Here is a 21,252-nt window from a genome sequence, read left to right on the forward strand (position 1 = left end):
ATGCTGCAACTACTGAAGCCTGCACACCTAGAGCCCGTGTGCCACAACAAGAGAAGCTACTGCAATGAGAAGTCTGCACACTTCAACGAAAAGTAGCCTCCGCTCGCCACAACTAGAGAAAGCCTGTGTGCAGCAACGAAGACCCAACGCAGCCAAAAATAAATAAAATTAAAAAAATAAAAAGCCAAGATTCAACTACATGTTGTCTACAAGAGACTCTCTTTAGATATAAGGACATCAAGGAAAAGCCCAACAGAGAGGGCTTCAGTCTACAGAACATTTAAAAAAGAATAAATACCAACCCTTCTCAAACTCTTCCCAAAAACTGAAGAGGAAGTAATACTTCTTAACTTATTCTATGAGTCTAGCATTACCATGATATCAATGAGAGACAAAGACAAAAAACTATGGACCAATATCCTTATGAGTATTCATGCAAAGATCTTCAACAAAATACTAGCAAACCAAATTCAACATATTAAAAGGATTATGCACGGGGACTTCCCTGGTGGTCCAGTGGCTAAGACTCCACGCTCCCGATGCAGGGGGCCTGGGTTCCGTCCCTGGTCAGGGAACTAGATCCCACAGGCCATAATTAAGAGTTCGCACACCACAACTAAAGATCGCACATGCAGCAACGAAGATCCTGCATGCCACAACTAAGACCTGGTGCAGCCAAATTAATTAATTTAAAAAAAATCCCCATTTAAAAAGGATTATGCATGATGACCAAGCAGGATTTATTCACAGAATGCAAGGAGGGTCAACATATGAAAATCAACCATTGTAATACATCACATTAATAAAATGAGGAAAAAAACCCCACTTGATCATGTCAACTGAGGCAGAACACTACTCAACATGATCTACAGATTCACTACAATCCCTATCAAAACCCCAATGACGTTTTTTTGCAGAAATAGAAACACCCATCCTAAAATTCATATGGAATCTCAAGGGACAGCCAAAACCACCTTAAAAAAGAACTAGGGACTTCCCTAGTGGTCCAGGGACTTAAGACTCCACGTTCCCAACACACGGGACCCTGCTTCAATCCCTGGTCAGGGAACGCAATCCCACATGCCACAGCTAAGCATTCTCATGCCCAACTAAAGATCCCGCATGCCACAACTAACACCCAACACAGCCTAATTAATTAATTAATTAATTTAAAAGTTAGAGAACATACACTTCCTGATTTCAAAACTTACTACAAAGCTACACTAATCAAAACAGTGTGATGCTGGCATAAGGACATATAACCAATGGAAGAGAATAGAGCCTAGAAATAAACCCTTGCATGTACAGTCGCTTTTTGACAAGGGTGCCAAGACCATTTGTTATGAACTGAATGTTTGTGCCCCCTCAAAATTCATAAGCTGAAGCTCTAACCCCCAATGTGACTGTATTTGGAGGTAAGGCCTGTGAAGTGGTGATAAAGGTTAAATGAGGTCATAGGGTGGGGCCCTAATGCCATAGGGCTGGTGCCCTGATAAGAAGAGGGAAGTGACACCTGAGATCTTTCTCCACCAAGTGAGGACACAGTGAGGTGGCTATACTGCAAGCCTGGAAAGGAATCCTCACCAGGAGCTGAATCAGCCAACACCTTGATCTTGGACTTGGTTTTTTGTTTTTTTTTTTAATTTATTTTATTTATTTATTTATTTTTGGCTGCATCGGGTCTTCGTTGCTGCATGCGGGTTTTCTTTTAGCTGTGGCGAGCAGGGGCTACTCTTCATTGAGGTGCGCAGGCTTCTCACTGCAGTGGCTTCTCTTGTTGTGGTGCATAGGCTCTAGGCACACAGGCTTCAGTAGTTGTGGCACACGGGCTCCAGAGCGTAGGCTGACTAGCTGTGGCGCACGGGCTTAGTTGCTCCGTGGCATGTGGGATCTTCCTGGACCAGGGCTTGAACCCGTGTCCCCTGCATTGGCAGGCAGATTCTTAACCACTGCACCACCAGTGAAGCCCAATCTTGGACTTCTTAGTCTCCAGAAATGTGAGAAATAAATTTCTGGTTTTTAAGCCACCTGGTCTGTGGTATTTTGTTGTGGCAGCTTGAGCTAACACACCATTCAGTGGGGTAAAAGAAAAGACTTTTCCAAAAATGTTATAGGGAAAACTGGATAACCACACACAGAAAAGTTTAAAGTTGGACCCTTATCTTATACCATATATAAAAATTAGCTCAAAACAGATCAAAGACCAAAACATAATACCTAAAAATATAAAATCCCTTAGAAGAAAACGTAGGGGCAAATCTTCATAATCTTGGATTTAGCAATGATTTCCTGGATATGACACCCTGAGCACAGGCAACAAGAGAAAAAATAGATAAACTGAACATCATAAAAATTAAAACCTTCTGGCATCAAAGGACACTATCAAGAGACTAGAAAGACAACTCATAGAATGAGAAAATATTTGCCAGTTATTATATCTGATAAAGGATTACTATGCAAAATACATAACTCCTACACCTCAACAACAAAAACAAACAGCCCAATTCAAAAATGGGCAAGGGATTTGAATAGACATTTCTCTGAAGAAGGAATAGAAATAAATGGTCCATAAGCACATAAAAAGATGCTCAATATCATTAGTCATCATGGAAATGCAAAACAAAACCACAGTGAGTTACCACTTCACACCCATTAGGATGACTATGAACAAAATAATGGAAAAATAACAAGTATTGACAAGGATGTAGAGAAACTGGAACCTTCGTGAATTGCTAGTGGGGATATAACATAGTACTGCCATTGTGGAAAAGTGTGGCCATTCTTCAGAAACTTAAACATAGAATTACCATATAATCCAGCAGTTTTACTCCTAGGATTATACCCCAAAGTACTGAAAGTAGGGAAAGTACAAGTACAGATCTGTATACTAATGTTCATAGCAGCATTATGCACAATAATCAACACGCAGAAACACCCAAGTAATCTATCAACAAATGATGGGTAAACAAAACGTGGTATCAACAAACAGTGCAATTATTATTCAGCTGTAAAGAAAGAATGTCGTCCTGACACCTGTTACAACACAATGAACCTTGAGGACATTATGCTAAGTGAAATAAGCCAGGACATAAAGGGCAAATGTTGTATGACCTCACTTATATGACGTACTTAGAATAGAAAAATTCTCTGAGACAGAAAAATGGAAAGGGGGAGGGTGGACAATTACTGTTTAATGTGTGCAGAGTTTCTGTTTCGGATAAAACAGTTTGGAAACAGATTTGCTGATGGTTATACAATATTGTGAATGTATCTAATGCCACTGAATTGTACACTTAAAAATGGTTTAAATGGTACATGTAATGTTGTATATATTTTACCACAATAAAAAAGGCAGTTCTATTAAGTGATACAGAAAATGCTAATTTTAAAAAATTTACAATGTGTAAAACCATGTAAACACATAGAATTCTCTCCAGTGTGAGTTTTCCAGGATTGAGGAAACGAGCTGCACAGAAAGCACCACAGTACTTCTCTTGAGGATGCTGTTCGGTGTGTCTGGACAAAACCTACACCGGGTGCAGTGGTGGTGAGTTCTCTTTGTCTAAGGGGAGGCTACAGGAGTTTCTCCTGTTTGCTTATGTTTCTCACTCGATTTCTCTAAAATGAACATGCACTGCTTCTGTTTTAAGATTTTTTTTTAATTAGACAGAAATGCTCTTTCACCTGTGACAACACTATGTGGACAGCAAGTAAAGGGCTGGGTGGGTCACATGCAGGAAGTGCACAGCAGACCTCAGGGGCCTCCCCCAGTCACGGGGAAAAGTCTTCCCGGAGATGAATCCTCTGATGCTGGGACATGTTGGAGCTGTGCCTGAAGGCCTTGCCACACTCGCTGCATGTGTACGGCTTCTCCCCGGTGTGGATCCTCCGGTGCTGCAGGAGGTACGTGCCCTGGCTGAAGGCTTTCTTGCAATCAGTGCATTTGTACGGCTTCTCTCCGTGGTGTGACCTCTGATGGTGGATGAGTCTGGAACTGTTGTGGAAGGCCTTCCCACACTCACCGCACTTGTAGGGTTTCTCTCCCGTGTGGATCCTCTGATGCTGGATGAGGTGGGTGCTCTGGCTGAAGACTTTGCCACAGTCATTACATTCATAGGGCTTTTCTCCAGTGTGGCTTCTCTGATGTTCAACAAGCTTGGTTTTTTGGATGAAGGCTTTCTCACATTCATTACATTTATAGGGTTTTTCTCCAGTGTGAATTCTTTGATGTTGAATAAGGTTAGAACTCTGGGTAAAGCCTTTGCCACATTCTTTGCACTCGTATGGCTTCTCTCCAGTGTGAGTCCGACGATGTCGGATGAGGATTGAGCCGTCACTGAAGGCCTTCCCACAGTCGTTGCACTTGTAGGGCTTCTCTCCAGTGTGGATCCTCTGGTGATAAATGAGGGACGAGTAAGCACTGAAGTGCTTCCCACACTCACCACACTTGTAGGGCTTCTCCCCAGTGTGGATCCTCTGATGCTTCATGAGGTTGGGCCTCTGATTGAACGTCTTCCCGCACTCATCGCAGCGGTAGGGGATCTCCCCGGAGTGCATCCTGCGGTGATTGATGAGTTCGCAGCTCTGGTGGAAGGCTTTCCCACACTCGTCGCACTTGTAGGGCTTCTCTTCGCTGTGCAGCCGCTGGTGCTTGGCAAGGTTAGCACTGTACCTGAAGGCTTTCCCACAGCAACCGCAATAATGCAATTTTTTCCCAATAGGAATTTTGTGATCTTCTTTAACAACTAAATTTGCAGTGAAAACTTCCCCTAAATCACGAACTATATTTGTTTTTTTGGACCTGTGTACACGCTTATGGTTATTAAGGTATGATCTCTGTTCAAAACTTTGCTCACATATATCGCATTTGTGAGGTCTCTGATCAGCGAGAGGGCTTGACCCCAACCTGAAGTTTCCCCCACACTCCAGGCCACTCTCCTTGTTGGCCAGTGTGACTGGCCTGGGGCCTCTCTGCTCCACAGGCCCGTCCATGTTCCCCTCTGTCTCCCTGACATGCTCACAGGCTTCTCCCGGCTCAGGTCCCTGGAGAACACTGCCCCTGAGTTGGTCCAGTTCTTCCCCATAGAGCATCTCGCCTGAAGTCAACTCCTGGTTCTCACTCCTGGTCCCATGAGCTGAAACAACAAATGGAACACCTCAGGGTCACCTGTTCTGACTCTGGAAGGAAGGTATAAAGATGCTGCTGACCACCTGTGGAGTACCATCTCCACCATCTCCAAAGTCACAACAACACCATCTCCAAAGTCTTGCAGACATGAGAGCCTGGAGCCCAGAGGCTTAAAAGCCTCACCCAGGGCTGCAATCTCACGCAGCACAAGCATACGCCCAACTCTTAACACCCACACCATTGCTGCCTGCCTTCTGCCCACAAAGCCTGCTTGGTTGGGACTGCAGGATACCTGTCCTCATCACAAAAGGACAGAAGATGGAAGCTTCATAGAATCATGGAAACCAGAGCAAGGAGGGGTCCCAAAAGTCATGAAGGATATCTGACAAAGAAATTAAAGCTGAGTGAGTGTAAGGCTGCCTAACAACAGCTAATCCACCCCAAAATCCATGGTGGGAAAACCAGCTGCCTCCCCAGAAGGGCAGAGAGCAGAGCTCATGCCAACTGAGGAGGAGAGGATAGAGCACACAGAGGCTGGGTCCCTCAGCCCTCCCTAGCAGGCCACGCCCATTCCCAGGGCTCTTCCCAGGGGCCTGAGAGGCCACCCCGGGAGCCACCAGCACCTTAAACTCAAGATGCAACAAGGGATGCCCTCAAGTCTGAGGCCCATGTCTCCACCCTTTCTTCCCTGACAAGGCACACAGTAACTCCACTCGCAGGAATACACTCAACAAAAATGCATTCTCTGTGAGCCAAGACACACACACACACACACACGGCCCCAAAATGGGGACAACCAAATGCCCTGCAGAAGTACAATGGAAAAAACTTGTGGTGTGTTCAAGACAGAACAGCGAACAGACAGAACAAACTCCATACAACATGGCAGGTTCACCACATGCAGGTGCCCCGCAGGAGTCAGAGAGAAGGGCTGGTAGGGAGCAGTGAGAAATGACTGAGGAGGCCCTGTGGGCTCCCAGGGAACTAGATATGTTCTCTATTTTGATCTGGATGATGGATTTTCATAAAAATTGACTGAGCTGTAAATAGGGTCTGTCCCATTTCTGTAAGTATTTATACTTGAATAAACAAATTTACAAACGTGAAATTCAAGTTCTTTGAGCCGAAAGTTCCTTTCTAGGACATCAGCAAGACACCTGCAAAAAGTCACTCATCAGCGTTCTCTGTGGCAATGAACCCAGAGGACACCATTCCCCACAGCACTTCCACTGAGAGCAGTGACCGCAGCTCGTGTGCACAGAAATGGAAATGCATTCAGTGAAAAATCCAGCGACCCCACAATGCACACAGATCACTGCATTCCTATTAGGAAGCAATGTCTGTGTGTGGGTGCAGACCAGACTTCACTGGAAAAGGGACAGCAGGTACACACCGGAACACATTTGTATCTGGGTGCTAGGATCTGGGATGATGTGTACTCCCTCCCTTTCCTATAATGGCCTGAAATCATCTAGTAGGTTAACTCAGAAGAGGGCAAACGAAGCGATGTTCTCCATCGCTATGGCCCCGCCTGACGGTCTGACACCCCTCGGAGGGCATGAGCTCTGGACAGCAGGGCTCCATGGAGTCCTGGGGGCCTGGCCTTCCTTCACAGCACACCCGAGTGCCTTCCTCTTTTCTCCTCCACCAACATTGCCCCTTCTTACCCTCCTACAAGATTCAGCTCAAGAATCACCCTGTAAATAAGCAATATACTGTGCTGCACAGGGAAACATAGCCATTACTTTGTAGCAACTTTAAATGAAGTATAACCTGTAAAAATACTTAATCGCTACATTGTACACCTGAAACTAACAATATTGTAAATCAACTATACTTCAGTTAAAAGAAAGAGTCACCCCACTCTGGCACCCAGGCTGGCAAAGATGACCCGGGTTTCAGCAGAGGCCACTCCCAGGGCTACTGCGCTGGCCATAATGCATCTTCCTCCAAACTCATGAGTCGGCTGACACTACATATTGTAAACCCCCACGTGGACCCCCACTTGTTCAGCAAGTGAGTCGGGGAGTCAGCCCCGCTACGCACCTGAGCCATCGATGGTCGGTCCCTCTCTCCCCTGCACGTCCAGGACCCACGGCTCATCCCCTCGCTCCAACTGTGTAATCACCTCCGGCTTGGGGCCTGTAGGTCCAGCTCCTGGGAAGGAGACGAGGCCTGGGGTTGATGCCAAGGACACAGTGTGGGCTCACCCTGGGACTGGCGGGGGAGAGGACACACAGGTACAGGGGGTGATGTGAAGTCTGGATACTCCCTGGAGGGGTGGACGTGGTCATGAAGATGAAGATCTGAGCACAGGGGACTCTCTCCACCAGGAGGTGCACCTACGTTGGGCCTGGGGCAGGGAGGCAGTCTTATCCGGTGCTGGCGAACCCATCTCCACCCAGGGCCCTCCTCTGTGCAGACCAGGCCTGCCTGGGACCAGGGTCAGTGACACCCGTCTCTGGGCCCAGGGGATGAGGCCCCCAGCCCAGCCCCTGCTGAGCCCTGAGTCCCCAGGACTGTTCCCTGAGTTGCATCCCAGAAAGGGGCCTCACCCAGCGAGACCAGGTTCCTGTAGGTTTCCAGCATCACATCCCTGTAGAGGCCCTTCTGAACAGGGCCCAAACGGCCCCACTCCTCCCTGGAGAGGAGCACGGCCACGTCCTCGAAGGTCACTTCAGCCTGCAACAACAAGAGCTGCTGCAGGCCCAAGCGTGGCTCAGGCTGGGCCCGGGCTAGAGAAGCAGCACAGGGGTGATCACAGGCCTGATCCCTCAGCGTGGCCCTAGGGGGTGACCTGACCCTTTGGCTGCTGAGCCAGCTCACTCAGGAAGGTTGGGGGATTCCCAGGGTCACCCTTCCTCTGCTCAGTGCCCCACAGCAGAGACGCCTGACAGTGTTTGCTGAGGCCAAGCAGACAAGGAAGCCCTGGGAGAAGACCTCACGCCTCCCAGGGAAGACAGATGCTCACCTGGGGCAGGGCAGACAGATGCAAAGCTGCCATTGCCTAGTACCCTGGGCTTCCCGGGAATGGAGGCAGGAGCCAGTCACTCAGGTGCTGAGGGAAGAGAGAAGAACATGTGGAGGTCCAGCCTGGCCCCTCCTGCAGCCGGCCTCAGTGCTCGGCCTCCCGGGCAGACTCCGCTTCCTGCAGACACGTACAACATTTCAGGTCATCTGCCCCCACCTCCTCCTGGGCACCAAGTAGTCTCATTCAGGAGGAGGATGGAAACAGTCATTCACTTTATATGAAAGAATAAAGATAACACATTAAGGGCTGAGGAAGAAAAAGGAGTGAAAAAAAAAAATCAATAGAAGGCATAAAGCAAAGTCAAAGATGAGGAGGCAAAAAACACAAAACTAGTAGAAACAAGACCAATGGATGTGTAACAGTTAGAAGTAAAAGGATTAAACTCACCTACTGGAAGCACAAGACTCTCCAATTAGATACACAAAATGGACCTATATAACCTAAAATAACACAGAAAGGCTAAATATAAAACAGACCAAAGAAACACTAATTAAAATAAAGCTATAATAGCTATATTTACCTTTTCTGTATCTTTAAAGCTCTTTATTGGAGTATGACGTTTATACAGCAGAGTCGACAAATCGAACACACAGCTCGAGGGGCCCGGCCCACAGAACCAGGCCCTGACAGCCCTGCCACTGCTGCAGGCTCTGCCTCCTTGCTGGCCTCCCAGGAGAACCTCTGCCTGGCTCCTGGCAGCACAGATCAGCGCCCTGTGGACTCTGTCAGAGGGGCTATGCCTTTTGCACTCTGTGCTGCCTTCTTCCCCTTAGCACGGTGTTTGCGAGCTGAACATGCTTTGCTGCATGTGCCTTAGCGATGTTTATACCAATCAAAACAAGACTGAAAGCAAAAATCATTATTAGGAACAAAAGCAGACACCGGGTATTAATAAAAGGAAAAATCCACCAAAAGCTGTAATTAGAAACATGTGTATCTACAAACAAATCCTCGAAGTGTAGAAAACCAAAGCTAAGTGCAGTGCCAAAGAGAAACATGCAAACCCTCCCCTGGAATGAGAGATTTTATTAACACACTTCCCTCAGAAATGAGTGGATCAAATAGAGGATACTTACTTAAAACACAGAGAATACACTTTTTCAAAATGTACACTGAATATTATAAGAAATAACACATACCAGACAAACAAGAAAGTTTCAAAATATTCCATGGACTTCCCTGGTGGTCCAGTGGTAAAGAATCTGCCTTCCAATGCAGGGGATGTGGGTTTGATCACTGCTCGTAGAACTAAGATCCCACATGCCACGGGGCAACTAAGCCTGCGTGCCACAACTTCTGAGTCCACACGCCCTGGAGCCTGCGCACCACAACTAGAAGACAAAACCCACACACCACAACTAGAGAGAAGCCCACATGCCGCAACAAAGAGCCCGCACACCGCAACAAAAGATTCCGCGTGCCACAGCTAAGACCAAACGCAGCCAAGAATAAAATAAAATAAAATAAATAATAAAAAATAAACCTTAAAAAATGTGTGTATATATATATATATATAAAACACAAAAAATTCCAAAGGCTGTTATCATTTGGCAAACTTTCATATTGTTGTTCCACTAGAAGTATCTGATTTAAAAAAGGACCCCCCTTCAAGAAAAACACAGAAATGGAAATTAAGGTGGAAATGGAAACAAAGATTACCTAAGGGAAACCTTAATGCACTTATTTTAACAAAGAGATTGAAATAATAATCTAAGCATTCAACAAGAAACCAGGCACAGAATAAGAAAGCAATTCAAGGAAAGAAAATGAAAAAAAATAAACACAATTTAAAGAAACAGAAAATAATCTCAACCTTGGTTCTTTGAAAATGCTAATAAAATACACAAACGTCTGGCAAGTCCAAAGTGGGGAAGGGGAAAAGATGGAAAAGAAAATACTATTAAGAACAAAAAAGGGAACACAACTCTACATACCACGCATAAGAGTAGTGGTTCTCAGAGTGCAGGCCAAGACCCTGGCACTCCTAGCACTCAAGTCTGTTTCATAACAACGCTAAGGGAACACAACAGAAGCATTAGCATTAGTCAGCGACAAGAGGCAGATGCTTGCTCCCTCACCCAGCTGCTATGTAACAGTGTACCAAAGACGCTAGCCAATGCATTAAGTCACAGAAAAAGAAATACAAGCTACAGTTCAGTTGTTAGGACTCTGTGCTTCCACTGCAAGGGACACTGGTTTGATCCCAGGTTGGGGAACTAAGATTCCACATGCCACCACGCAACCAAAATAAAAAAGAAGAAGAAGAAGAAAAAAGACAATCTACATAGAAAATCCGAGAGTATCAACCCAGTGTTGGGATGATAAGAGTTCAACAGGATTGCCATATACAAGGTCAATAGACTAATTAATATCACTCCCATATACTAACAATCAGCAACCAAAAAAACAGCATTCTTAACAGCTACAAAAACTATACCGCACCTACGAAATCTAACAAAAAAAAAGTAACTTTATGGACAAGATGATAAAACTTCATTGAAGGACACACACATAAAAAACCAAAACCTATGGAGAAACAGACAACGTTCATAAACAGAAGGGCTCGATGTCACAGAAATGTCAGTTCTCCCCAAATGAATCTATTACTTCTGTACAAGCAAAACTGCAACGGGACATATCATGATATCTGACCAAAATGACTCTAAACATCACAAGAGTAATGATCTAATAAGATTAACCAAGGCAATGCCAAAGAAGAACTAAGGCAGAGCCATGCCCTACCAGATATCAAGTCTTTTTTTTTTTTTTTATAAATTTATTTATTTATTTATTTTATTTTTTGGCTGCATTGAGTCTTCGTTGCTGTGCGCGGGCTTTCTCTAGTTGCATTGAGCGGGAGCTACTCTTTGTTGCGGTGCGCGGGCTTCTCATTGAGGTGGCTTCTCTTGCTGTGGAGCACAGGCTCTAGGCGTGCGGGCTTCAGTAGTTGTGGCACGTGGGCTCAGTAGTTGTGGCTCGCAGGCTCTAGAGCGCAGGCTCAGTAGTTGCAGCACACGGGCTTAGTTGCTCCATGGCATGTGGGATCTTCCCGGGCCAGGGCTCGAACCCGTGTCCCCTGCACTGGCAGGCGGATTCTTAACCACTGAGCCACCAGGGAAGTCCTCAAGTCTTATTATAAGGCTGTGGTAATACAAGTGAGATACAGCTGTCCCTAGGTGTCCATGCAGAATTGATTCCAGGACCCCAATAGGATACCAAAATCTGAAAATACTCAACTCCCTTATATAAAATGGCATAGTCTTTGCATATAACCCACACACATACACATCCTCCCGTATACTTGAAATCATCTCTAGATTACTTATAATACTTAACACAATGTAGATGCTATATAAATACTTGTAAATACAATGGATATACTATGTAAGGAGTTGCCAGGTGGGTCTTCCCTGGTGGCGCAGTGGTTAGGAATCCACCTGCTGATGTAGGGGACACGGGTTCGAGCCCCGGTCTGGGAAGATCCCACACGCCACGGAGCAACTAAGCCTATGTGCCACAACTACTGAGCCTGTGAGCCACAACTACTGAGCCCGAGTGCCACACTACTGAAGCCCGCGCACCTGTAGAGCCCGTGTTCCGCAACAAGAGAAGCCACCGCTTGCCGCAACTAGAGAAAGCCCATGTGCAGCAATGAAGACCCAACGCAGCCAAAAATAAATTAATTTTAAAAAAAGAACATCCTTTACCTTTTCAAAAAAAAAAAAGCAAAAACTAAGCATTGGTGAGGATTTGGAGAAAAGGGAACCCTTGCACACTGTTGGTGGAAATGTAAATTGGTGCATCAACTATGAAAAACAGTATGAAGGTTCCTCAAAAAATTATAAGTAGAACCACCATATGATCCAACAATCCTACTTCTCAGTATATAGCCAAAAGAAATGAAATCTGGAGCTCAAAGTGAGATCTGCACTCCCGTGTTCACTGCAGCATTATTCACAACAGCTAAGTCATGGAAACAACCTAAACGTCTGTCCATGGATGAAAGGATAAAGTAAATATGGCAAAAAATAAATAAATAAAAACAAGGAAAAAAAAGAAATGTGGCATATATATACAATGGAATATTATTCAGTCATTAAAAAAAGAAGGATGGGCTTTCCTGGTGGCGCAGTGGTTGAGAGTCTGCCTGCCAACGCAGGGGACACGGGTTTGAGCCCTGGTCTGGGAAGATCCCACATGCCGCGGAGCGACTAGGCCCGTGAGCCACAAGTACTGAGCCTGCACGTTTGGAGCCTGTGCTCCGCAACAAGAGAGGCCGCGACGGTGAGAGGCCCGCGCACCGCGATGAAGAGTGGCCCCCGCTCGCCGCAACTAGAGAAAGCCCACGCACGGAGACGAAGACCCAACACAGCCAAAAGAATAAATAAATAAATAAAGTGTAAAAATTAAAAAAAAAAAAAAAAAAGAAGGAATTCCTGTCATTGGCAACAACATGGATGAACCTGGAGAGCATTATACTAGGTTAAATAAGCCAGACACAGGAAGACAAACGCCGCATGATCTCACTTATACGTGGTATCTAAAACAGTCCAAATCATAGACTCAAGGGGTAGAATGGTGGTCGCCAGGGTTTGGGGGTTAATGAAAATGGACATGTTGGTCAGAGTACAAACTTTCAGTTATGCAAGATGAATAAGTTCTGGAGAGTTAATGAACAGCCAGGTAACTATAGTTAACAATACTGTATTATATACTTTGAAATTTGCTAAGAGGATTTTTTTTTTTTTTAATTTAGACTGCTACGGGTCTTAGTTGCGGCATGCAAACTCTTAGTTGCGGCATGTGGGATTTGGTTCCCTGACCAGGGGTCAAACCCAGGCCCCCTGCATTGGGAGCGCGGAGTCTTAGCCACTGGACCGCCAGGGTTTTTAACAGTTTTCTTAAATTACAAAAAAAAAGGGCGGGGGGAGGGGCTTGAAAAAATTGTAGCAAAAAGAGAACTGGCAATCCCAGTCCCTGACGTTTGCTAATCCATTCTCTGTACTTAAATTTTATAGAAAAAGATTTTTTAATGCTACATTTTAAAAGCACAAAACAATGGGGCAAATAAAAAGGTTTCAGACCTTGAATAAAAGTCTCTAGAAAGAGAAACAAAAATTTAGCTGCTGGGAGAAAGGCTTCCGAGGGCCAGAAGCAGAAGGGTGGGGCGGGGTGCGGGACCCGCAGGGCCGCGGGGGAAATGCGGAGGCGGGCTGACGCTGGAGGTGACGGGAGAGTGCGCGGGCATGAACCCCCCCCCAGCTGGAGGCCCGCGAGAAGGGAACCGGGGGCGGAACGAGTTGGGGGCGGAACGAGTTGGGGGCGGAGAGAGAGAGAGGGGAGCACAACAGCGCGAGGCCGGCGCGCGCGGCGCCTGGTTACCGGCAGCATCTCGCGCCGCGGAAGCAGCCCTTTGGGGCGACCCGGGAGGGGAATCTGGTTGAGAGACCCCAGGGCGGGCTTGGGACCGGTGACGGAGACTCCGCGGCGGGAGAGGGGCCTGGCGAGGAACGACCCCGACCGAGGGAGACCAATAGGGTTCGGGGCCTTGCAGTGGGACCCGGGGCGGGAGCTCTCGGTGTCGAGGGGAGGGTCCGCGCTCCGCGCCCGGGAGGACCCGCCGCCCCCGCCGCCCCCGCCGCCCCCGCCGCCCCCGCCGCCCCACACTCACCTCGGCGCCGCCCAACGGCGGCCGCCCGACCAGGCCCCGCCTGCCGCTCTGGCCCAGCCGACCGAAACCCGACCGGAAGTGACGTAGCCCTCCTCCCGGATCCCGGCTGAAGACGCCTTAGGGTCGCTCTGGGGAACGGACGCCGCGTCTCGGTGGTCGGCCGCCTCGAGGAAAGTAGAAGCTGCGTCGTAGATCGGGAACGCTGCCACCAGGTGGCAGTCTGCAACCACGACCCCCAGGCTTCGCAGTGAAGGCAAAGCAGAGGCTTTGGTGACCAGCAGATTTCCAGTAATTCTCCTTTTCAGTGAAACTCTCAAGGCACTGCAACCAAGAAAAGTTCAGGCAGGCCCTTTCCTTTGCAGCTAAAGGCAGAAAACCACGCCCTTTCTCAGGGCCATGTGAAGAGGATACTTACTGGTCAAAGCAGCCCTTGTTTTAGTTTAACCCACTGCCCCCAGCCCCAACTCCTGTAAATGGGGCCCAGTGTCCACTCAGGGTCTGAGTGCCTGAATGCTCCTGGAGCAAACTCTCCCTGTTGGCCAGTCCCCTGGACAAAGCCCCAGGCCACTTTACCCAGAAGGGAGCAATATTGCAAGCAGGTTAGGGTTCAGGCGAACATGTCCAGTGCCCTTTCCTTCAGAAGGAACCATTGCCCTCCTCTCATGACCGAGGTCCTAGCCCTACTGGGTCACTGTCTAGGTGTGGGTGGCATAGGACACATGGGGCCCCAGGAAGGCAAAACTAGAACTGAGGTTCGCAGTAGAGACAGGTATGGACCATGAGAACAAGGAGCCACCTGGCAACCAGTGAGGCCCTACCACCCAGGAGGAACCCTGCCAGTCTCCCAGAACAGTCCAGGTGACCAGTTCTCATGCATGAGACTCCAGCCAGTGCCCTTCCGCCCAGTCTGTAAAGGTGTGTCCCACCTCAGCCTGCCATCCACCCCTGCTGTCCCCGTCAGCCTACCACTCACTCCAGTGGTCAGTTAGGCACAGTGGCTTGCAGCTCCTGCTTTCACATCAGCTCACAAGGGGTACCACTAGGGGCAGGGGGCTCTGGCTGGCCTCTGGGAAGCCAGTGTCCTGGTCCTGAGGCACTGATGGGCCTCCACTCCCATTTTGGTGCCCAGTCTGCCCTGTTGACCAGTCCATCATTTAGTCTGGGACAAGGTGCTAGTGGGCTATTGCCAAAAAGGAAGCCCATCTGTTGAGAAACTAGTCTGGTCCTTCCATTGCAAGCAGCACCCCTGCTCTCCAGCCTGTGGCTCCAGGGTCACCACTCTCACCCAACAGCACCCAAACCCTCATCCAGATTCTCCAAGTGCTCAAGACAAGTTAGTGAACGGAGGTCTGGGGGCTACACTCCTTGTGAGTGGGCTTCTCTGCTCCATGTCCAGGTGGTGGGGGATTCCAGGAATCAAGATGTGAAGCAACCCAGCAGCTCCACCTTCTCTGTCCAAAGCTTCCACTGTTCACTAGTGCAACTACTTCATCTTCCTCCTTCCTCCCTATATGTGGAACACCAGGGCACTCATCCCAGCAAAGACCCTTCCCTCTGAAACCATGGAAAAGTGCAGCTCAGCTGTGAAAAAGACAAACTTTATTGAGGCCCTCAGCCCTAATTCTCTTTCTCCTGCACGGTCTTGGTTCCCCGGAGACGCCCAGTCCGGCGGGCAGCAATGAGACCCACTTTCCGGCCAGCAGGGGCATCTCTGCGGATGGTAGAGGGTTTGCCGATGTGCTGGTGGTTGCCACCTCCGAAGGGATGCTCAACAGGCTGCGGGAAGAGGGAAGTGGTGTTGGGGGTGGCCCCGACCTACCTCAGGAGGGCTTGGGGAAGGGTATAATCAACCAGCCTGTGCTTACAAACCATCACCCAGAGCCTCACACTACAGATCCGCCCCCCTCAGAGAAGAGGGAACACTGCAGGAAGGAGCCTGTCCACCCAATCTCACAGCCCCAGTACGCTGAATACCCCCCCACTGCCCATTTCTGGGCCACTTACATTCATGGCCACACCCCGCACACGTGGCCAACAATTCCTCTTTGCCTTGTACTTGTGGTAGGCACGGCCGGCCTTCAGAATGGGCTTGTCAATGCGGCCACCTCCAGCCACCACACCTGTTGGAGACCAGGGACCTCAGGGAGATGTATCACACCCTGCCCAGCACTGGGGGACCCTCCCATCAGGCAGAGCATCCTCTGCTCGGTCCGTGCCAGTGTCCCACCCCCGTGTGTCATACAGGATCACATGTTCCCAGGAACCTCAGAAATGCCTCGAAACTATCACCAAGCACCAAGTCCCCCTGCAACCTATCAGCTGACAAGTTTCTTCAGGCGCTGCAGGCTCGTTAAGCCAGGGCTTTGTTCACATCGTCTGGAATGCCTACCTTGATGCACGGTTCTCCAGGAAGCCGTCCCCTTTGCAGGGTCCGACACTGGGCTCCTCCAAGCACCTCCCACCCCAAACAGGACAGCTGACCCAACCTGCCACTTCTCTGCCGTTGTTCTGTTTATTCTGTGAGCACATCCTCAAGAGCCTTCCCCATGCAAGCCTGGCTCTGCCACATGGATTCAAAGGTGTTGACAAAAGCAAAGTAAACAAACTTGGGTTCATACGCTTTTTTCCTGGGTGACTTTAAGGAAATCACCCATCTCTTGGTGGGATGTTCACCAGGTGGACGCACGGGCAGGGATCACATAAGTCCAGGTTATCCCCAAGCGCAGACAAGTCTGCCTTAAAGAGTCCCAGCGGGTTCGGTCTCATTCAATACCCAACCAGCAGTTAAGTAGGAACTGCTACGCCCGCTTTAGAGCTGTGCTCAAGCTTACAGAGCCCACACTTCAGTGAAGCAGAGAGCTGGGTTCCAGGCCCCTGTCTAGCTGCTGGCTGTCCACAGGAGACCCACAGCATTCAACTGCCACCTTCCACTCACCGACCACAGCCCTGTTGGCAGAAGAGATGACCTTCTTGGAGCCAGAGGGCAGCTTCACTCTGGTCTTCTTTGTCTCAGGGTTGTGGGAGATGACAGTCGCATAGTTCCCAGAGGCCCTGGCCAGCTTGCCCCGGTCACCAGGCTTCTCCTCCAGACAACACACGATGGTGCCCTCGGGCATGGTGCCCACCGGGAGCACATTGCCGATGTTGAGCTGGGCTGCGAGGGGAAGCAGCAGCACCAGGCAGTCAACAGCGTAAGGTGGTGTGTCCTAACCACTGCTTGCCAAAAACAAGGCCAGAGCAGCACTCCACAGCCAGCCTCCTCCTAGAGCTCTCCGGGCACCCACCGGGCATGCGTGGTCAAGCAGGTCTCGCCACGTGAAGGCTGCTGCCTCAATGTTCCTCCCCCGACCCAAGGCGTAAACCTCAAGGAACCGCAGGTCCCTCCCCACCGCGACCTTCCATCTCGGCGTGACGCTCACCCTTCTTGCCGCAGTACACGAACTGGCCAGTGTGGATGCCCTCGGCGGCGATGAACAACTCCGTCCGCTTCTTAAAACGGTACGGATCCCGGAAGACCACCTTGGCAAGGGGCGCGCCGCGGCCCGGGTCGTGGATGATGTCCTGCGGGGTGAGGTGGCTTGAGTGCCGTGGGTCCCGCCGGGCGCCCCACGCCCCCACCCGCCCCAGCCCGCGCCCCGAACCTTCACGATGCCCTTGATGTAGCCGTGTCGCTCGGCGAAGTCCACGGCGCGCAGACGCGCGGCGCCCTTTCGGTGCTTCACATGCGCGCGGAACACGGAGCCGGCGCCCTTCCTCTGCCCACGGATCACGCGGCCCATCGCGGCAGTCTGGGGGCGGCTCATGGTTAGCGGCCGGGCCGCCCAGGCACCCCCACCACCCCGGCTTCAGGGCTCCCGCTCCCCCGGCTCCTCCCTCCAGGTCTCGGCGCCCTCCGCGCCCCCATCCCCGGCCGTGCGACCCGGCGCCTTCTGCAGAGCCGGCTGGGGTCCCTCACGGGCCCTAGGGCGCCGGATGGCACCGGATGGCACCGGACAGCACCAACACGCCCTACCTGCTGCCGGGCACGGCCGAAAGAGAAGACGCGACCCTAGAGAGCCGCCTTATCTTCCGGGGCGGGGCCGAGAGCCCTTAACCTTCCGGCCAGGAGCGGCGGCCTCCACCGCAAGGCACGCCGGGACTTGTAGTCCTCTCGAGGGGGCCAGTGGCCCCTCCCGCGCGCCGGGGCCTCAGCGCAGGCGAACTGAGGTGGTTGGTTCCGCAGTGCGCAGAGGCCCCGGTGGTCTGGCGGGGAGGCTGCTCTCCCGCCGCGGGGCCGTCGAGTGGGCGGGCAAGCCTACCAGAAAGGGAGCCTCCAGTAGGGCACATCTTTCGGGGAGGGGGCTTCTGGAGAAGTGGGAGGGGTCCTTCCAGAGAGGGTCCCTGGAATTAGCAGAAGAGGAGGTGGATCCCCTGAGTGAGAACTGTCAGTAGGCGAGGACAGGGAGAGCTTAGTGACCAGGGCAGTGGGTGTGCAGGTGACGCCTGAGGAGGGAGAGCCAGCGAGGTAGGGAGAGAGTGAGGGCAGGGGTCTCAGGGAGCAGAGGGGCTTGCGCTCAGGACTCTGGGGTGGTGTGTTTGCACCAGTGCGGGCAGGTGGGTTTTGCAGGGGTGGAGGCCAGACAGACATGAGGAGAAGGTGACAGGAGAGGGAAGGAAGGGTCCATGTGGCCACATGCTGAAGCCACAGCGGGGCACGAGGCGCCCGGAGAGACAGCCGACTCTTGGCAGAGATAGCTCACCCGGAGGCAGCACAGCCTACAGCAGGGCCAGGAGCTGAGGGGCACCGGGGCCGCCCTGGGGCAGGGTGACGGGCTCTGGGGTCAGCTCGGGATAGGCCTGGAGGACCAGAAGGGCAGAGGAAGAGTGGGATGGAGGTGGGGACAGTGCTTGGACTTGTGGGCTGTGGGGTCCCTAGGATGGAGTATGGGGGGGCGGGGCACGTGGCCCTCCACTCTCCCTCTGACCCTGAGTGAGGCAAGATGGAAACACCACAGGCCCTGCCTTCAAGGGACTCCGGTCCAAGTGGGAAAAAAGTTGAGTACAGGGCAGGAGTCAGACAGGAGCAGGTGGGGATAAGGCCTCTCTGTGCTGGGCACAGGCCTGTCACCCGCAGCCCCTGCTGCCCACCTCCTCAGGCCCCCTCCGGCACCTCGTTCATTTTGCTCTCAGGACCCCAAGCCCCTGACCTCCTCAGGTAACATTTCCCTGGGGGACTCAGGGAACTTCTGCTTCTGTTCAGGGCTTGGGGTCTCCTGGTTCCTCCTGCCAGCTTTTGAGCCAAGCAAGGCTAAATCCAAAAGGCGTTCCTAGAGATAGCGAAGGAACCTTAGAGCAAGGTTTTGATACAAGCCAACCAACCCAGAGCCCACACTCCCAATTATCTCCTTTATGAGAGTCACACACCACACCAATGTGTCCCTGCCTTACATCACCCCAGGGCCATGTACGGGACAACTAGAGACCACCCCGATAACCTGATAACCTGCAGCCTGCTGAAGTTATTCAAACATATGATCCTAAGCTTACTCAGCGTACCTGCTCTGCCTCGCCCATTCCTTCCTGCGGAAACCCCAATGAAGGCTCTGGGCCACACCTTCCCTCCCCTCTTTTGCCTCCTGACCAACCTAGTGCTTCCCTGTGTGGCCCCGTGTGGTGTGCCCTGCCTCCCATTCCAGAGACCTGTGAGTATAAATGTCCGAGTCTGCATGTCTTACCATCCCCGATTAAAACAAACCCGAGGTACATTTTAGCACACCATCAGATTCCTGAGTGCTCAAGGATGGTGATGGCCTTCAGGGGCGCTGTCTGTTCTGGTTCATTGAAAGTGTTACTGCTCTGGGCCATCTACTAGACTACAGAAAGTCTAGTAGATGGCCCAGACTGGCCTTGGAAACACAGCTCTTTGAAAATAATTTTTCTTTTGGCCGCACAGCTTGTGGGATCATAATTCCCCGACCAGGGATTGAACCTGCACCCTTGGCCGTGAAAGCGTGGAGTCCTAACCACTGGACCGCCAGGGAATTCCCAAAAATAATTTTTAAACTGGGCTTTTCCCCTGGGAACACTTACAGCTTGGAATCCCAATCGCAGGCTGGAAATAGCTGGAAAGTAATGTGGGTTGGCCCAGAGAAGGGGCACTGTGGCCATTTGGGGAACCATGCAGGCCCCTGACTTTTTTTTTAATATTTATTATTTTTTTAAACAATTTTTTTAATTTATTTATTTATTTATTTATTGGCTGTGTTGGGTCTTCGTTGCTGCGCACGGGCTTTCTCTAGTTGCGGCGAGCAGGGGCTACTCTTTGTTGCGGTGCGCGGGCTTCTCATTGTGGTGGCTTCTCTTGTTGCGGAGCACAGGCTCTAGGCGCGCGGGCTTCAGTAGTTGTGGCACACAGGCTCAGTAGCTGTGGCTTGTGGGCTCTAGAGCACAGGTTCAGTAGTTGTGGCGCACGGGCTTAGCTGCTCTGCGGCATGTGGGATCTTCCTGGACCAGGGCTCGAACCCGTGTCCCCTGCATTGGCAGGCGGATTTTTAACCACTGCGCCACCAGGGAAGTCCCTAAATATTTATTATCTATTTATTTATTTAGGCTGCTCCGGGTCTTAGCTGCTCGTGAGATCTTTTTTTAGTTGTGGCATGTGGAATCTAGTTCCCTGACCAGGGATCGAACCCCAGCCGCCTGCATCGGGAGCGTGGAGTCTTAGCCACTGGACAACCAGGGAAGTTCCCCAGGCCCCTTACTGTTAATAGTCTGTTTGCTCAGTGGGTCCAAGGCTCAGTGAGGACTATGGGACTCAGCCACGGAGGCCCTGGAATGGCCTGCAGTGGATAGAAGCAGTCTCCTTCACCCCGCTCCCAGGAGCACCCACAGTGCCCTGGTACCTGCACCTCCCACACTGCCCAGATGTCTACTGGGTGGACACTCTGGGCCAGGCTTTCGTGGTGGCTGAGATGGCTCTGTCCTCAGGGTCCACAGACCCAAGCATCAGCCCTGGCTCCCCCTCTTGCTCCCTGGGTCATCCTTACCTTGAATAGGAGTGCTCCTCTCACCTTGAGGGGGCCAAGCTAGGGCCCAGGTTTGCCAGCACCTCCTAGCTCTAGATGGTGCAGTGTGAAGACCCTCCAGCAGGAAGGCTCCCAGTAGATCAGGACCACCAGTGAGCTCAGGGTACCTGAGCGCTTGGCTGGCGATTAGGGTTAGGAAGCAGGTGTATTCCCAGCCCTTTCCCATTCTCCATTCCTTCGTTTATTCATACTTTGCACAGATGCTCTCTGAGCGTGACCAGGGAGGATGTGGGGACGGGAGAGTTGAGTTCGAGCTGGGAGGTGTGGGGTGGGAGCGCCGGGACCATGCCGCACAGGGGCCCAGGGAGAGGAGCTGGTTCCTCCGAGCGTACTCGCTTTTCCCTTCCACCTCCCCTAG

General features: G+C 50.8%; 2 protein-coding genes across 10 annotated transcripts; both read right to left on the bottom strand.

Moving 5' to 3' along the window:
* Positions 1-2,726: 2,726 nt before the first annotated feature.
* On the bottom strand, positions 2,727-13,908 carry ZNF34 (zinc finger protein 34). 9 transcript variants are annotated; one of them, XM_036831059.1, is made up of 7 exons: positions 9,299-9,452; positions 8,680-9,002; positions 8,547-8,599; positions 8,100-8,186; positions 7,684-7,810; positions 7,175-7,285; positions 2,727-5,135 (listed from the first exon to the last, which is right to left on the bottom strand). In XM_036831059.1, exons 4-7 carry the CDS (start codon positions 8,130-8,132, stop codon positions 3,772-3,774), a joined length of 1,635 nt encoding a protein of 544 aa, XP_036686954.1. In that variant the 5' UTR covers positions 8,133-8,186; positions 8,547-8,599; positions 8,680-9,002; positions 9,299-9,452; the 3' UTR covers positions 2,727-3,771. The 9 variants fall into 9 exon arrangements, with proteins under 9 accessions (XP_036686954.1, XP_036686958.1, XP_036686963.1 ...); XM_036831063.1 differs by having other exon boundaries at positions 8,547-8,618; XM_036831068.1 differs by lacking the exon at positions 8,680-9,002 and having other exon boundaries at positions 8,547-8,549.
* A 1,499-nt stretch (positions 13,909-15,407) lies between these two features.
* On the bottom strand, positions 15,408-17,958 carry RPL8 (ribosomal protein L8). Its single transcript, XM_036830560.1, has 6 exons — positions 17,843-17,958; positions 17,472-17,618; positions 17,250-17,391; positions 16,766-16,984; positions 15,835-15,950; positions 15,408-15,606 (listed from the first exon to the last, which is right to left on the bottom strand). The coding sequence occupies exons 2-6, from the start codon at positions 17,607-17,609 to the stop codon at positions 15,448-15,450; spliced, it is 774 nt and encodes a 257-aa protein (XP_036686455.1). The 5' UTR covers positions 17,610-17,618; positions 17,843-17,958; the 3' UTR covers positions 15,408-15,447.
* Positions 17,959-21,252: the final 3,294 nt, after the last annotated feature.

Source organism: Balaenoptera musculus, chromosome 17 (genome assembly GCF_009873245.2).
Source record: "Balaenoptera musculus isolate JJ_BM4_2016_0621 chromosome 17, mBalMus1.pri.v3, whole genome shotgun sequence".
Lineage (NCBI taxonomy): Eukaryota > Metazoa > Chordata > Mammalia > Artiodactyla > Balaenopteridae > Balaenoptera > Balaenoptera musculus.

What these genes read in the sequence shown, in the direction of transcription:
- ZNF34 (XM_036831065.1), bottom strand. Translation starts at nt 8,132, where the DNA reads ATGGCAGCTTTGCATCTGTCTGCCCTGCCCCAG. An exon ending in CAGGAACCTGGTCTCGCTGG is followed by an intron (nt 7,286 to 7,683) that starts GTGAGGCCCCTT and finishes TCTCCTTCCCAG; the next exon opens with GAGCTGGACCTACAGGCCCC. An exon ending in ACCGACCATCGATGGCTCAG is followed by an intron (nt 5,136 to 7,174) that starts GTGCGTAGCGGG and finishes TTGTTGTTTCAG; the next exon opens with CTCATGGGACCAGGAGTGAG.
- RPL8 (XM_036830560.1), bottom strand. Translation starts at nt 17,609, where the DNA reads ATGGGCCGCGTGATCCGTGGGCAGAGGAAGGGCGCCGGCTCCGTGTTC. An exon ending in ACATCAAGGGCATCGTGAAG is followed by an intron (nt 17,392 to 17,471) that starts GTTCGGGGCGCG and finishes CTCACCCCGCAG; the next exon opens with GACATCATCCACGACCCGGG. An exon ending in TGCCAACAGGGCTGTGGTCG is followed by an intron (nt 15,951 to 16,765) that starts GTGAGTGGAAGG and finishes GGTCTCCAACAG; the next exon opens with GTGTGGTGGCTGGAGGTGGC.